Source organism: Microtus pennsylvanicus, chromosome 9 (genome assembly GCF_037038515.1).
Source record: "Microtus pennsylvanicus isolate mMicPen1 chromosome 9, mMicPen1.hap1, whole genome shotgun sequence".
Classification (NCBI taxonomy): Eukaryota; Metazoa; Chordata; class Mammalia; order Rodentia; family Cricetidae; genus Microtus; species Microtus pennsylvanicus.
In genome coordinates, this window is record NC_134587.1 from 42,906,322 (window position 1) to 42,918,942 (window position 12,621).

General features: G+C 48.0%; 1 protein-coding gene across 1 annotated transcript; it reads left to right on the forward strand.

The window, feature by feature from the left end:
- The first annotated feature begins 1,471 nt into the window (after positions 1 to 1,471).
- Positions 1,472 to 4,139, forward strand: Mrps2 (mitochondrial ribosomal protein S2). The gene is made up of 4 exons (XM_075985574.1): positions 1,472 to 1,569; positions 1,670 to 1,786; positions 2,246 to 2,375; positions 2,885 to 4,139. Exons 1-4 carry the CDS (start codon positions 1,527 to 1,529, stop codon positions 3,465 to 3,467), a joined length of 873 nt encoding a protein of 290 aa, XP_075841689.1. The 5' UTR covers positions 1,472 to 1,526; the 3' UTR covers positions 3,468 to 4,139.
- The last annotated feature ends 8,482 nt before the right edge of the window (positions 4,140 to 12,621 follow it).

The following is a 12,621-nucleotide window of genomic DNA, read 5'->3' on the forward strand; positions in this document are numbered from 1 at the left end:
GCCCCCGACCAATAGCCAAGGCTGCGGCTGCAGCGACAGAGCGTCCTGTTGCTAAGCAACGATGTCACCTGACAGGGAGGAGGGGCGGTTCTTTGTGGACTGCTTACCCCCAGAGCTGTAGGCAAATCTAGAATCTTCCAGAGGGCGAATAACAAAGGGGACAGTGAGGAGTTCTAAGCTAGAACGGTCACGCGGTCACGCGAAGGAATCCCAAGTTTTCACGCTTCGGCCCCTCGGGGGTACCGCTGGCCTTTTTCTGCGACTGTTGGGAACATCCTGGTATCATCTCAAAATGCGATAGGAAGCAGATTCTGGGCAAATGAGACCTTAGAACCTGTGGCTTAACTAGCAAATTCACAGGTGCTTCCGATCTCTCCCTGAGCAAACACTCACTGGTCTGTCATTTGCTGGACTTGCCAGGACTTCTCCTTGGCCTCTCGCCCCATGCTCCCCACAACTCAGCCTACATTTAGATGCGAGATGTTGCTAAATTTAGGCCAAATACTATTGAAATGTTCAAATATGATCTTGTGAGCGGTGCAGGTATTTATAACATGCTAGTGCATGCGGGAGGCATATCTCTGAGTTCGAGACCAGACTGATGTACATAGAGTGTTCTAGGCCAGTCAAGGGTACATAAGTGAGACCCTGTATCAATGATGATGATGATAAGCTTTAAAACCAATAATAAAAGCCACTCGGGGCATAGTGTGGTAGTGTACTCGGAGACAGAGGCAGGCAGATATCTGTGAGTTCCAGGCCAGTCAGAGAGACTTTGGTTCATTGTTGTCGTCGTTCTTTAAAATAATATGGGGCTGGAGAGATGACCCAGTGGTTAAGGGCATTTATTGCTCTTGCAGGGAACCTGAATTCAACTATCAGCACCTACAACGTGACTCGCAAACATCTTTAACTTCAGTGCCTAGGGATCAGACACCTTATGATCTCCACGGGCACCAGGCACTCACGGGGTGCATATATATGTATATACATATACATATAATATACATATATATACACATACATGTAGGCAAAGTACTCATACACAAAATAAATAAACTTAAAACAAAGTTTAAAGAAAAAATGTGCCGGGCATCGTGGTGGCATATGCCCCTAATCCCAGCACTCGGGAGGCAGAGGCAGGCGGATCTCTGAGTTCATGACCAGCCTGGTCTACAGAGCTCCAGGACAGCCAAGGATTCATAGATAAACCCTATCTCAGGAAAACAAACATAAAGACCACTTTGAACCAGAGGGTCGCCTCCTCCTGACCAACTCTGAGAGGACGCTGCAATTTTACGTGGAGGAACACGCTGTAGATGAGTGTCCCACCTCACAGCTCGGCACCGAACACCAGCCACCTCACAGACTCGCCCTGGTGGATCCCTCCTGCAAGGTAGTGCTCAGAGGGAGCCGGGGGCGGTCCTCCAGTCCTGCAGGCGGCGCTGCGACCCCACGCTCTCGGCGGAGAAGGCGCTCTGCCTGGTAGGAAGCGTCTCCGCCACGTTTCTGTCCACGCGCCAACCATGGCGCCTTCTCCGGCCGTTCTGACCCGGCTGCTGTGTGCAGGTGAGCGCGCAGGACCCCCGAGACGGGAGGGACCCTGGGATCCGAGAGAGAAGGACAGGGATGTGGTCAGGGCGCAGTCCCACCGCCTCTCTCCCCGCAGGTGTGTGGCGCTGGCCAAGTTTCCTGCAGAAGGCGACCCCGGGCCCGGCGGGGCTGAATGGTAGGACAGTGTCGGGAGCTCAAGTCCCCGTGGTCAGCGAGCCCCAGGACGACGACGGTAAAGGCCAGCGGCTGGAGCTGGGTCGGGGAGCAGAATCGTGGAGGGGTTGTCATTGCGGGATCCCCAAACGAACCCTGTGCTAATCTCTCTTAAGTGGGGGTGGACGGGAGAATTGCCCCCCTTCCCCGCTGTGGCTTAGTAGCTCCCGAGACCAGTAAAGACCAGTTTTGGATCTGTTGATCTTGCTGGTCTCTTGGCGGGGCATTTGATACGCCAGAAGTCGATGAGGTCCCTGTCTCTTTCTCTTTTATCTGTGGAGACTAAGGGAAGAGATGAACAGGCTTTCCCCACACAGAGTCCTCCTCAAACCTTGGCTCTAGCCCTTTGCCGCCGTAGAAATGCACCTGTGTCTTCCAGACCTTTCCTAACATTCTTCGTTCTCCCCCTTGAGGGCCCCACTTCTAAGGGACCCTTGAGTCTTTGGTTGGTGCCACAGTGCCTTTCCTTCCTTTTCAGATCTCCAGAGCAGGATCCTAGATGTGCCCCTGCAACATTCGGACTTCTTCAATGTCAAGGAGCTGTTTTCTGTGAAGAGCCTCTTCGAGGCCCGAGTACACCTGGGCCATAAAGCTGGTTGCCGGCATAGGTAGCTGGCATAGACAGTGTGGGCAGGGCAGTGGGATCGGGTCAGGGTTGGAAGTGGGGGAGCGTTAACAGCAACACCAAGTGCGATGCTAGTGTTGATAGACATGGTGAAAATTGAGGGTCTTTACGGGCTGGAGACCCCTGAGTTTCTGCCACCCCAGTGGAGAGGTCCTGCTATATAGAACTGGAGTGGCCATAGAGAGCAATACAAGACAGAGTGTCAGGCCTGGGTTCTTGTTTAATGTGCAGTTGGCCCTCAAATCTCCGTGGGGGAAGGTGGGACAGGTTGAGCCCCACACCCGATGCTTGCTGATCAACTCCACAGCACTGTATCCCCATCCCGTCACTCACTAGACAGAGTGTGGTGGGGAGCAGACAAATGTAAATAGTACCTCACAGCCTGCAGTGCCCTCAGTTAAGATTCTGAATTGCTGGGGAGGAGATGGTTGGGGAAGGGGTAGCTCCGTGAACACTGTTCCACTCGCCATGGGGTTTTTTTGTTTTTGGCAGGTTTATGGAGCCATATATCTTTGGGAACCGCCTGGGTCAAGACATCATCGACCTGGAACAGACAGCCTTGAACCTACAGCTGGCCTTGAACTTCACCGCTCACGTGGCCTACCGCAAGGGCATCATCCTGTTCGTGAGCAGGAATCGGCAGTTCTCTCACTTGATCGAGAAGACAGCCCAGGACTGCGGAGAGTACGCCCACACGCGTTACTTCAAGGGTGGTCTGCTGACAAACGCACACCTCCTCTTTGGGCCCACAGTCCGCCTGCCGGACCTCATCATCTTTCTGCACACGCTCAACAATGTCTTTGAGTCCCATGTGGCTGTGAGGGATGCTGCCAAGATGAACATCCCCACGGTGGGCATTGTGGACACCAACTGCAACCCGTGCCTCATCACTTACCCTATCCCTGGCAACGATGACTCGCCCCAAGCTATCCAGCTCTTCTGCAAGCTTTTCCGGACAACCATCAACAGGGCCAAGGAAAAGAGGAGGCAGATGGAGGCACTGCATCGGCTGCAGAGTTCTAGGGGGTCTGAGGGCAGTGGGACATCTGCACCTGATAAAAGCCATTCCCCATGACGGGAACCTCTGCTCCCACACTAGACAGCCAAGCCTGTTCTGAGCAGGAAACTCCTGTCCAACCCTTCCTGTATCCTCATTCCCCATCCTCAGCATCAGAGTCCTATATTCCCAGATCTGGCCACCCCAGAGTCCGATCATCCTGAGTTAAACCTGGTCTGCCTTTTTTCTGGGAGCAAACTCAAGTAAAGTACATATCCATGTGGCCTCTGGCATCCACTAAGACTTGGACATAGCTAGCCAAATGGAAGGCACTGTTTCTCTCTTGTCAAGAAGCCCTTGCTTCCACTTTGGGTGTGTATCAGGTGGGTTTTCAATTAAAATTAATACTTCATTCTCTGTCAGAAATTCCGAGCAAGACAATACTGATGTCCCTCGGGGCCCCCAATAGTCGCCTCTAGATCTATAACCAGACTTAAAGGCTAAGCAGGCTCCTAGAAGGGTAGGAAGTATAGTCCCTAAGGAGGTGTGCTGCACCATTAAAGAGCTTACTGAGTTTGCTAATCCATTCAAGCAGTCGGAAATATGTGTAGGAGTGGATTTTAAGGTGTGGGATAATAGTGAAAGGAACACAGAAGTGAATCAGGCTGAGTTTGTTGAAAAGGACCCTCTGAGTGGAGATCTAGGTTCACTACAGAAACTCGCAGTTAAAATAAAAAAGTGTCCACAGTTTGCTTGAAAGGTTGGCTGAAGCATTTGTCAAAAGATGACCTGGGAGCACGAAGGTCCTTGTGCCCACAGATCATTGGGGAAACCAGAAATATTAATCACACAGATGTCTCCTCAAAGAAGGGGTAAATACCTGCTTTCCATGAAGAAGGCTGGGAGTGGATACTGTTATGACTTGGTGACCTTTGCTATCTGTAGAACCAGACCTCACCCAAAGTCCTCAGGATGTTTACCTAGACTTCCCCTCCTTAGACCTTTTTTGGTTTTTTGATTTTCAGTTTGGTTTGTTTGGTTTTGGTTTTTCAGGACAGGCTTTCTCTGTGTAGCCTTAACTATCCTGGAACACACTCTGTACATCTCAAACTCACAGAGATCCGCCTGCCTCTGCCTCCCAGAGTGCTGGGATTAAAGACATGCCACCACTGCCCCATTAGCTTTGTTTATCAGTCAATAGAACTCATCCTTAGGGGGAGATGTCACAGGTCCTTTAAAACCTGCTGACCTCTATATAGGCTATCTGGGTCAGAGACCAGACAGATTCTAGGCCCTTAAACAACAGAACCCATCTTCATGGTCACATGTACTTTGAGCTGAGTTTCAGTGTGATTATGCCTCCCTGTGCATCAGGGATTATACTACACCAGGAAGCTTTTTTTCCCAAATTGTACCATGTTTAAATGTGCTTACAATAAACCACCTGGTGTCAGATGCTCTAGAACTTGGAACCAGCACCAACTAAGTTGGACTGAACTGGGTTTTCCTTCGAGGTTTGTTTCTCTGCAGGCCTTGACACTTGCAGGGACCCCCATAGCATACTGAAAAGGAATTGGAGTTGCCTGATACCCTTGGTTTAGTGTTGACAAAGGGTTTTTAAAGTTCAGGGAAATTGCAGTGCTGAAGTGAGTATGTTGTGTAAAACAATCCTCCACATGGGAAGGCCTAGAAGACACACCCTTCACTAATCCTGTAAGACACAAAATGGTGAGGGGCAGAAGCACATTTAAGAAAATCTGCTGTCACGTACTGGCTTTGTGGGAGCCTAGGCAGTTTGGATGCTCACCTTACTAGACCTGGATGGAGGTGGGTGGTCCTTGGACTTCCCACAGGGCAGGGAACCCTCGTCTTTGGGCTGACGAGGGAGGGGGACTTGATTGGGGGAAGGGGAGGGAAATGGGAGGCGGTGGCGGGGAAGAGACAGAAATCTTTAATAAATAAATAAATAAGAAGATCTGCTGTCTCCCTTTTCCTTGTGCCAGACCTTAGGGCTGGAGATGCTGCTGCTCAGTTAAATGAATTAAATGCAATCAATAGATTTGCCAGGTGATCTGTCTTTAATCCCAGCACTTGGGAGGCAGACAGATCTCTGAGTTTGAGGCCAGAACTCAGAGATGTACAGAGCAAGTTCCAGGACAGCCAGAGCTTCACAAAGAAACCCTGTCTTGAAGAAAGAAAAAAGTTCTGTGGCAGGGGCCAGGTGGAGCACCAAAGGCAAGATGAGCATAGTTATTGTAATGAGCAGCACAGACAAAACAGTGTCTGGCCTGTACGGTCAGCACAGGCCAAGTGAGTTCTCTGGGGGCATGATTTGTATGGATCTGTGGTACCAGCTAATTAGTTATGGTGCTTCCAAGCATTAAATAGATAAGAAACCAGAACGTTTGATCTGCACAGATGGAAAACTTCTCAAATAAATGAAAGAAAAGCTATGTTGGGTCATGGCCAAAGGGATTCTCCACCTGTGGACCAATTTCCAGAGTGAAGGGGATGGCCAGGTTCTTCCATGGAAGGATCTTGATAAAATGCCTGAAAGTTTTACTGTTAGCCTTTCCCATTCCTTCCCAGAAGGTAATGCAGCCTTTGACAGGGTAACTACACTGGGGGTAAGGAAACAATTAGACTCTCCAGACCTACTGGATACTGGTTCTGAACTGACACTGATTCCAGTAGATCCCAAGAAACACTGGCCCTCCGGTTAAAGAAGGGATTTATGGAGGTCAGGTGGTTAATGGAGTTTTGACTAAAGTCCAACTCACAGTAGGTCCAATGGGTCCCTAAACTCATCTTGTGGTTATTCCCCCAGTCTCAGATTGTATAACTGGGATAGATAGAAGTCGGCAGAATTCTCACACTGGTTCCCTGATGTGTGGAATATGGGCTATCATGGTTGGAAGGGCTGAATGGAAGCCTTTAGCGTTGCCTCTGCCAAGAAAAATAGTGAATCAAAAACAGCACCGCATCCCTGGAGGAACTGCAGAAATGAGTGCCATCAAGGACTTGAAAGATGCAGGGCTGGCGGGTGGTACCCACTACATCTCCCTTTAACTCTCCTGTCTGGCCAGTGCAGAATACAGATGGATTGTCAAGAATGACAGTTGGTTATGGAAAACTCAATACTGACTCCAGCTGCAGCTGCTGATCCAGATGTGGTGTCCTTACTTCAGCAGATTAACACATCTCCTAGTACATGGTTTGCAGCTGTTGATTCAGCAAATGCCTTGTTCTTGGTACCCATCCATAAAGACCACTAGAAGCAGTTTGGCCAGGCCAGCAGTAAATCTTTGCTGTTTTACCTCAAGGATATATTCACTCTCCAGCCCTGTGTCATAACTTAGAAGGGGTCTTGACCATTTGTCTCTTCCACAAAATATTACATGGGTGCACTATATTGATGACATTGTGCTGATTGGACCAAGCAAACTGGAGGTAGCAACTACTTTGGACTCGTTGGTGACACATACGCACATCAGAGGAGGGGAAGTAATCCAACCAAAATTCAAGGGCCTACCTCCATGAAATTCTTAGGAGTCTAGTGGTGGAGCACATGTGGAGGTACTCTTTCTAAAATATAGAAGAAGTAAATGCTCATCAGAAGGTGGCTTCAGCTGAGGAGGTGTTCACTACAGTAATCAAGTAGATAGGATGGCCCAGTCTGTGGACAGTCAGCCTCTTTGCCCAGCCATTCCTGTCATTGCCCAATGGGCCATGAACAAAGTGGCCATGGTGGCACAGATGGGGGTTATGCATGGGTTCAATAACATGGACTGTCACTCACCAAGGCTGACCTGGCTGCAGCTGCTGCTGAGTGCCAGATCTGCCAACAGCGGAGACCAACAACATGTGTAGTGAAACTTTGTGTGTGATCTAACAAAGTTTGCCTGAAGATCAGAGTGCAGAACTAAGCTACCAGTTAGCCATAGGGCCAGGCAGTGGTGGCACACACACCTTTAATCCCAGCACTCAGGAGATGGAGATTGATCTCTGGGAGTTCAAGGCCACCCTGGGCCACCCTGAATCTATCTGAATCTATCTAAAAGAGACCGAATCTATCTAAAAGAGAAACAGCTCATGCAAAGGTGATCTCAGCACTTGGGATCACATGGCTTTAATCCCAGCATTGGGAGGTGGAGACAGTAGTGATATGGCTAGGTAGAGAGAGGAATATAAGATAGGAGGAGACAGGACCTCAGAAGCAATCTGAGGTTTCCTAGAGAGAGAGTCAGTCTGAGGATTTGTAGACAGGATCGCCCCTTCAGTCTGAACATTGGTAGAGGTAAGAACTCTCTAGCGACTGGGTGCTCTGCTTCTCTGATCATTCAGCTTTAACCCCTGCATCTGACTCTGACTTTTTATTATTAAGTCCAATTGGAATGTGTTTTATAGATATGACATCATTACCCAGGGTGACCAGCCATCAACCTGGTGGTAGAATGACTTCACTGGACCACTTCCCTGTAGATTGTCCTTACTGCAGCAAATACTTATTCTGACTATGGATTTCCCTTCCCTGCACATACTGCTTCCACCAAAACCACCACCCATGGACTTACAAAGTGCCTGATCCACTGATGGTATTCCACGCAGTATTGCTTCTGACCAGGGAACTCACTTCACAGCCAGAGAAGTGCAACAGTGGACCCATGATCATGGAATCCACTGCTCTTACCATGCTCCCCACCACTCTGAAGCAGCTGGCCTGATAGAAAGATGGAATGTCGTTTTGAAGACACAGCTACAGAGCCAAGTAGGTGACAGCAGCCTGGAGAGCTAGGGCAGAGTTCTGCAGAAGGCGGTAGATGCTTTGAGTCACCGTCCAAAATATGATGCAGTTTCTCTCATAGCCAGGATCTACAGGTCTAGGAACCAAGGGGTGGAAAAGGGAATAGCTCCACCAGCAATCACTCCCAGGAAAAATTTTGCTTCCTGTTCCCACCACCTTAAGTTCTGCTGACCTAGAAGTTTTGCTCCCAGAGGGTCGTAGTGCTCCTGCCAGGAGACACAATAAACATTCCATTGAACTAGAAGCTCAGACTGCCCCATCGGGTTTTCTGTGTTGCACGGGTCTCTCAAAGAAGGGGAGTTACCCCAGAATGTAATCTAGGCTCTCTGGCAGCAGGGAGGAACAGTTTCTGTGAACTGAACCTCAAACCTCTCTCTATTCAGAAGCACATGTACTGATTATACACAAAGGCAGTGTTTGGGGTACAACAAGTTCCTTACACCAAAGCCCTTTTCATCTATATGTTCTCTGAAGGAAATCTTCACACCCTACAACCTTTAGTCCTTACTGTGTACTGTTTGCAGTCCTCACTAATGCAAGACCTCCAAGTGTGCCTGCATAGTCTTGTGATCAAAATCACATGGTGGATGGAAAACTCCCTCAGAAAACAATTCTTTAAATCATAGAAAACACTCACTGTTCTCTACTGATCCCTTCAATGTCTAGGTACCTTCAACAATCACTAATACATTCAACTGTTACCCTAGATACACTGAGAAACAACTATTACATTCTACTAGATTCCCACTACAACCTCCTAGCCACTTTGGGCTTCTGATGCCCTTAAGCCAACAGGTTAAGAAAGGAATAACCTGATGTCAACCGTGGGTTTCCAAATGCGTGCACACACACACCTATACACGTCAAAACACATTTACACTACACATACATACACAAAGATAGAAAAGATACATATGCACATTTCTGTATGCCGAGAGAGAAGCAGAGCATAAATGATAAACACATTGATCACCAGCTCACGGCTCCCTTCATCCTATATCTTGTTTTGTTCTTTTTTTTTTTTTTTTTTTTTTTTTTGGTTTTTCGAGACAGGGTTTCTCTGTGGTTTTGGAGCCTGTCCTGGAACTAGCTCTTGTAGACCAGGCTGGCCTTGAACTCACAGAGATCCGCCTGCCCCTGCCTCCCAAGTGCTGGGATTAAAGGCGTGTGCCACCACCGCCCAGCTTCTTGTTTTGTTCTTCTTGGCCCTTGTGCTGGTTTCCTTGAACACTTTCCTATCTGCCCAAGTACCCATTCAAGTCACACATGTTCCAATAAGGAGTCCAAATGCACCTGCACTTCCTCCCACTCACTTCCTAAATGCACCTGGCTTTCTCCCACTCACTTCCTAAATGCACCTGGCTTTCTCCCACTCACTTCCTAAATGCACCTGGCTTTCTCCCACTCACTTCCTAAATGCACCTGGCTTTCTCCCACCCACCTAAATGCACCTGGCTTTCTCCCACTCAGTTCCTAAATGCACCTGGCTTTCCCCCATGCACTTCCTAAATGCACCTGCACTTTGTCTCACCATGGCCTTTCCCTTTCCCTCCCAGCGCTGATACATTTTTAAATTACGGGAGTCTCTCTTGTCTTTCCTCTCCCTTGCTTATCAGCAGCCCTCTCCAGGTCGGTAACTGTTACAGCTCTGAAGGGAAAGGCATTCTGGCAGTCAGGAGCCAAGGAATACCACAAAGTCACAACAAACCTTACACAATAGATTTACGGGGAAAGACACAAGGGTAGCTGCTTCTGCTCAGGAGAAAAGCAGCAAAGAACTGAGGGGAGCCAGGCAGTGTACAGGATGTCTTGAGGGCAGAGTTTTCAAGAGTGGCAATTTCCAGGGTAGGGATTGGTGTGTTTTCAAGTCCTGAGCTTGGCTTTCTACTCAGTAGGGCAAAGTTTGGCAGTCTGAATCTCAAGGGGCTGGGTTCTGTGGGCGGAGCCTGGCAGTTGGAGGTCCTCAGGGGCAGGGCCGGGTCACTCCCATGCCTTGAGGGTCTTACATTCCCCCAACTCCTTTTATGTTTACTATTGATAAACAATTGGGTCAGGAAGGGTGCAATGTTATCTTTAGATGACTTCTTGCTGAAAGGGGACATCAAAGTCCTTGGGGCTTGATCTTCACCACCACAGGATATAATCAGGAGTTACAGGCCTCTGACTCTATATCTAGCAGCCTGTGATCCTGTAATAGTAACTGATTAAAAATTATGATTAGAGAGCTGGAGAGATGGCTCAGAGGTTAAGAGCATTGCCTGCTCTTCCAAAGGTCCTAAGTTCAATTCCCAGCAACCACATGGTGGCTCACAACCATCTGTAATGGGGTCTGGTGCCCTCTTCTGGCCTGTAGGCATACACACAAACAGAATACTGTATACATAATAAATAAATATTTGAAAAAAAATTATGATTAGAAATCTTTTGGATCTGTTATTAAAGAAACCTAAGCAAGAAGCTTAAATATTAAACAAGAAGTTTAAAACAACTTTAATATTATCCACACTCAAAAGACAGTGGATCTCTGCTAAACTGAATCTGATGGCCAGAAATCCCAGAGATGAATTCTGAACCCTCGCCATCAAAGCAGCCATGGCAAGCTGCATTAGTGACAGTGACTGGCAGCTGGCAGTGGCAGAGAAATCAAAAATAAAACCTATAAACACAGAACACAAAAGTTCACACGCTCAAAGGAGATCAGTCAGAAACAAAACCTGTAGGGGCCACCATTGTTCTCCCTCATCAAGTGAGCCTAATCCGTTTCTGTCTCAACTCCCGCATTTGCCAGAAGACTTAAGAGTACAATAAAAAAACACCCATCGAGACAGACAAAACTTTCCAAGCAACCTGGAGAGGAAGCAAGGGAAGAGGAGATGGAGATGCCCTATACATACAAGACTCAGAGCAAGCAGGGTGGAGCTGCAGCCAAGACAAGGCTATGGAACTTCCAACCTTGAAGCTGAGGACAATGTGCATGCAAACCCTTCTGTTGTTACTGCAGAATCAAAGCTCATAGCTGCAGGGTCATCAGAAGTTCATAGGGCATCACATGGTGTTGTAAGGGGTCACTTGTTTGTTCCTGGCTGCTCAGCAGTGCAGACCCAAAATAAGAACACAGAAATTATACTTAATTTAAATAAATTATTGCTTGGCCCATTAGCTCTAGCTTCTTATTGGCTAATTCTTACATCTTTTTTTTTTTTTTGGTTTTTCGAGACAGGGTTTCTCTGTGGCTTTGGAGCCTGTCCTGGAACTAGCTCTGTAGACCAGGCCAGTCTCGAACTCACAGAGATCCGCCTGCCTCTGCCTCCCGAGTGCTGGGATTAAAGGCGTGCGCCACCAACGCCCGGCTCTTACATCTTTTAAAAAAAAAAAGATTTATTTATTTATGTATACAGTATCCTGCCTGCATGTATGCTTGCAGGCCAGAAGAGGGCACCAGATCTCATTACTGATGGTTGTGAGCCACCATGTGGTTGCTGGGAATTGAACTCAGTACCTTTGGAAGAACAGGTAGTGCTCTTAACCACTAAGCCATCTCTCCAGCCCTAACTCTTACATCTTAATTTAACCCATTTCCATTAATCTGTACATCACCACGAGGTCATGGCCTACCAGCAAAGTTTCAGTGTGTCTGTCTCCAGCAGTGGCTCCATGGCTTCTCCCTGACTCTGCCTTCTTTCCCCCAGCATTCAGCTCAGTTTTCCCCGCCTAACTAAGTTCTACTTTAGTAGAACTTAGGTCCAAAGCAGTTTCTTCATTCACCAATGGTATTCACAGCATACAGAGGGGAATCCCACATCAACACAGGGACTGATCATCAGCGGAGTCACAGAAACTCTGCCCCTTGCTCCTTCTGTGATAGAAACAGGTCGGTTCTCACGACCACTTAACAGAGGTGGAGAGTCTAGAGACAGAAAGAGGACATACTGGATAACTAGCCCCATCCTAACCTCCAGTGTTTCTCATTGCCGTCTAGAGTTGAGAAGGAACCACAGGACAGACAGATAGAAAACAGTGGTGAGCCATGGGTGAGCCTCAGGAGCTCAGAGGTAGGCCGTCCAGACAGATGAAGACGACCAAATCAGATGAATTAAGAGGACAAGAAATAGAATCCCTGAAGCTTGGGGCATATCTCAAAAATCATTTTGTTACAACACTGGACACATAGATACACACACACGCACATACCCATGGCCTAATACAAAATAACATATATTCTGCTTTTACGCCACTGGTTTTCCCAGCAAGGGTTTATAAATTAGAGGTACAAAAAATAAAAGCACTGTAAGATTCATATTTCCAAACTATCGACACAGAGTTCCCAGGAGGAGGGGTTAGTGCAGGATGGGAGGGAAGGTCGTGAGATGCCCCAGCTAAGCAGATCATGCTGCAGCACACAGCTCCAACAGGCTGCCGAAGTGCTGC